Below are 4263 nucleotides of genomic sequence, written 5' to 3'. Positions count from 1 at the left end.
CGCCCCCCCCCCCCCTGCCACAGTGGCTCCTCCTCAGTCTTCCACTTGGCGTGTCGGTCAGTTTTTGATGGTCCGTTTGCTCTGTTCTAAGGGCTGGCTGAAGACAGTGCTGGGAAGAATGTTGATTTCTCGGGGCTGGTTTGCTTAGTGTTTACTGCTGAGGGGGAAAGGAGAGGGTTTAGGCATGGTAATTGAAGGATTAAAGTATTATTTTCCATGCCGACTGGTTAAGCTTTATTCACCGGGTGCAGACCCAGCTGCCTGGGCGTGCGGTTGGCACCCTTGGGGTGCCCAGATGCCATGAAGTGGGCAGCTCTTCCGCACCCACGGTGTCCGGGACCCTCACAGCGGGTGTCCTGGCCTCCCCACAGAGCTCAGGTACAAGCCTCACCTTCTGGTGTGTCCCCGTCCCGCAGGCTGGTGCGGGTGTGGGCCTGACCCAGAGGGTGAGGCCAGCTGTCTGCTCTTGCTGGCTGCTGTGCCGGGACTGGGAGGGCCTTCCCTGCCCCAGGGCGGGAGTGAGGATTCAGCAGGGCTGGCGTGGGCACCCAGGGCATGGCAGCACAGCCCCAACAGCGTAGAAGGTGCAGCTCAGTTCCACAGGGTGGCCCGGGCAGGCAGCTATGAGAGGCATCCTGGCGAGGGCCGCAGAGGGACACCCCCTGGGCTCAGCCGAGTCCCTGAGAGCCATGTCCGGTGCAGCAGCATCCCGTGTAGACCGAGCTAGCCAGCTCTGCCTCCCCACCCTGGTCCCAGGGCCACACTGGTCTGTGCTCCCCGTCTGCTTCCAGCAGAGCCGCAGCCTTGGGAACCCTCCCTGGAGCAGGCTTATCTGGGCCCTGGTGGGGGCTATGATCCTGTATCAGGTGGTGCCAGGCTGGGGCGACCCCCTGACCTTGCTTGTCTCGCACGTGTGCTGTCGCCTCTGAGGGGTCCAGGCACAGGAGCTGCTTGCACAGCACCTGGGCACGCTCGCGGCCACTGGCAGGCAGCGCCACAGTCCTGGTGTGCTTCTCGTCTGCCTCTCAACCCACCCTCTCTGGCCCCGGCCTGTGGTCCCCTTTCATAGGCATGGTCTCACTGGAGGCCTGCCACTCATGACAGGGCGTTCCCTGCAGGCTGAGGTGGGCTGTCCTGACCAGGGTTGGGCTGTAAGGTGGTAGAGAGGTGACGACCCACAAAGGATGCCCAAGGACATGCCTCCTGCCCAGGCCCTCGCGGAGCCATGGGGAGAGGTGGCGCTTTGTCCTGGCTGCACTTGGCATTGGAGTCCAGGGCAGACCCTGGCCTCAGAATCCCTGGGTGGGCCTGGGCATTGGCACTGTTAAGCTGCCCAGGCATTTCTGGTACAGACAGGTGGGAGTCCTGGCTGCAGGGAGTTTGGACTAGGGCAAGGCAGGACTCCATGGGAGGTCCAGCAGAGGTACGGCGGGGCTAAGGAGCCTGGGGGCTGCCATGAGGGCTGACTATGGTGTGACAGTGTTCACCCTATCTCACCCCTCCCTGAGCCAGGCAGTCCAGTCACACACTGGGGTTTCGGAAGCCCCTTTTGGAAGGAGAAGAGCCAGTACAGTCAGGAACAGGCATGGGGCAGGGGACGAGGCAGGGGCCAGGAGTACCACATCCCAGAGCAGTGGGAAGGTGGTGAGAGACAGCCTGGGCGTTTGCGTGGTGCTGCCAGGAGGGACCAAGCTGGGGCTGAGCTGAGGTGCAGGAGCACTGAAGGGGGGGATACAGATGCAGGTGCCAGTACAGGTGCGAGAGTGGGTGCAGATGTAGGTGTGAATGTGGTGGGTGTGAGTGTGGGTGCAGGTGTGAGTAAATGGGTAGGTGTGAGTGGGTGCAGGTGTGGGTGAAGGTGTGTAAGTGGGTGTGAGTGTGGGTGCAGGTGTGAATGTGGGTGCAGGTGTGGGTGTGAGTGTGGGTGCAGGTGTGGGGACAGGTGCAGGTGTAGGTTAGATGGAGGTGCAGGTGTTGGGACAGGTACAGGTGTGAGTGTGGGGGCAGGTGTGGGGACAGGTACAGGTGTGAGTGTGGGGGCAGGTGTGGGGACAGGTACAGGTGTGAGTGTGGGTGCAGGTGGGGGGACAGGTGCAGGTGTAGGTTAGATGGAGGTGCAGGTGTGGGGACAGGTATAGGTGCGAGTGTGGGGACGGGTGTCGGGGCAGGTGCAGGTGTGAGTGTGGGCGCAGGTGGGGGGCAGGTGTCGGGGCAGGTGCAGGTGTGAGTGTGGGTGCAGGTGGGGGGACAGGTGCAGGTGTGAGTGTGGGTGCAGGTGTGGTGTGCATGTGAGTGCAGATGTGGGCGCAGGCCCAGGGTGGGTGTAGAAGCAGGTGCAGGACACCTGGGAGATCTCCTGCCATGGAGGGGAGAGGCTGTGCTGCTGCGTGTCAGGATGGTGGGTGGAGGGTGCCCTGGCAGGTTAGGGGAAGAGCACCCAGGTCTGGGACTGAGGTTGGGGGTCCACCCCAGATAGAGAAGCATGGGGGGAGGGGTACACAGAGCTGGCTGGAGTGCCACAGGGAGTCAGCTGAGTTTGCCTGCTGGCCCTAAGGTGGGAAGATGCGTGTAATGTGTGGGCCAGGACCTTCCCTGCCCTCTGCTGTCCTCCCGTGTCCTCTATCCATGCCCATCTCCATCCCGTGGCCTCCAGCTTCCGGGCAGAGTGTGGGTGGGCGGGCAGAGGGGCATGGTGAGGCGGCTCATCTTCCCACAGCCTGGGCCTGGGCCTGGGCCTGGGGGCGCCGGGGGGTGCCTGGGCTGCAGGCCATGGCTATGGCCGTGGGCCCAGGGTGGTGGCTGAGCGCCTGGTCTCTCTGTGCCCCTAGCCAGCCCCCGGCCTCTCCAAGCACGCAGGAAGCCATTCAGGGAATGCTGTCCATGGCCAACCTGCAGGCCTCCGACTCCTGCCTGCAGAGCACGTGGGGCGCCGGCCAGGCCAAGGGCAGCTCGCTGGCAGCCCACGGTGCCCGGAAGAACGGGGGCAGTGGCAGGAGTACAGGCAAGCGGCTGCTGAAGAGGACTGCCAAGAACAGCGTGGGCTTGGACGACGACGAGGAGCAGGACCACCTGGATGCCTGCTTCAAGGACTCGGACTACGGTGAGCATGGCGGCGTGCAGGAGGCCCTCCAAGCACAAGCGGGGTCCGGGCAGCTGGTGCAGCCCTCGGCCGGCCTGTCCTGCCTCGAGCTCGTCCCACGGGACACGGGCTCCCGTCCTCTGCGGGAGTGCTGCCTGGTGGTCTGGGACAGCCGCCCTTGGTCCCGGGACCCCGCCACTGGCAGCCTTGACCCTTCCCATCCACCTCCCGTTCCTGGGGACTTGCCTGTGCTGGGCGTTTCGTACAAATGGACCCTATGAGTATGCTGCCAGAAATGCAGAAGTGGAACCGAAGGCCCACAGCCTGCACTTGGCTTGGGGCCACGCTTCAGTCACGGAGTCGGGCAGCTCCGTGCCCCTCCTCCAGGCGGGGTAGGGCTGGGGGCCGTCAGAGCCCACCCACCTTGTAGACAGCAACCATTTTCTTGGACGGCAACAGAAGCAGAGCTTTCTCAGCGGGTGGCGTGTCCTCCGCAGCCTAGGAGAGTCTCCTCGTGTCCTGCGGCACCCTGGTCGGGGCTGCCCCACGCCCGCCGGCTCCTGCCGCAGCTGCTTCTGGAGGCTCTGAGCAGCTGTCTCCCCTGGTGGGGCGCCCCCCCCCGCCTCCCGCCCCCTGCCGCAGCTGCTTCTGAGGCTCTGAGCAGCTGTCTGATGGCAGCCCCGGGGGGCCAGGGGCTGTGCTGCCCCAGGGCCTGCGCCTGCAGCCAGGATGTCCCTGGGCCGGGCTGCAGGAAGGGGCCAGCCACAGCAGCACTCAGGATGCCTGTCTCCCTTTCCCCTCAGTGTACCCCTCACTGGAGTCGGATGAGGACAACCCTGTCTTCAAGTCCCGGTCGAAGAAGAGGAAAGGCTCGGACGAGGCTCCCTACAGCCCCACAGGTGGTGCTGGGGCCGGCGGGGGTGGCCATGTCCTTGTCCATGGTCCCCAACACCTGTGGGCAGCCGCTCCGCCTCAGGCCTGAGCGGCTGGATATGCTTGCAGGCAGCCCACCTCCTCCAGGGAGGCCCCTCTGGTTTCTCCCAGAAACTCCTATAACAAGTAGTGCCACGAGTGCCGCCTTTGTGTCTGGTGGCCAGGGGTGGATGGGGGTGGGAGAAAGAGGGGCCTCCAGGGCAGTCACGGGGGGAGGGGTCTCCCCACTTCCACACGACCCCGCCCACCGG

At 64.7% G+C, this 4263-nt stretch overlaps 1 protein-coding gene across 1 annotated transcript in view; it reads left to right on the top strand.

The window, feature by feature from the left end:
- LOC102498093 (lysine-specific demethylase PHF2) overlaps positions 1 to 4263 on the top strand; it is a gene marked incomplete at its 5' end in the record, with an annotated part of 19603 nt that overhangs the window by 8363 nt on the left and 6977 nt on the right. Inside the window, one exon of the mRNA XM_027768082.1 lies at positions 2829 to 3100. Coding sequence (XP_027623883.1) covers positions 2829 to 3100 — 272 coding nt within the window. The remainder of the gene's footprint in view (positions 1 to 2828; positions 3101 to 4263) is intronic.

This window comes from Tupaia chinensis, unplaced genomic scaffold (genome assembly GCF_000334495.1).
Source record: "Tupaia chinensis unplaced genomic scaffold, TupChi_1.0 Scaffold145441_1, whole genome shotgun sequence".
In the NCBI taxonomy this organism is placed as follows: Eukaryota; Metazoa; Chordata; class Mammalia; order Scandentia; family Tupaiidae; genus Tupaia; species Tupaia belangeri.
The sequence above is the reverse complement of the archived record's forward strand: the minus strand, read 5'-3'. Positions and strand labels throughout refer to the sequence as shown.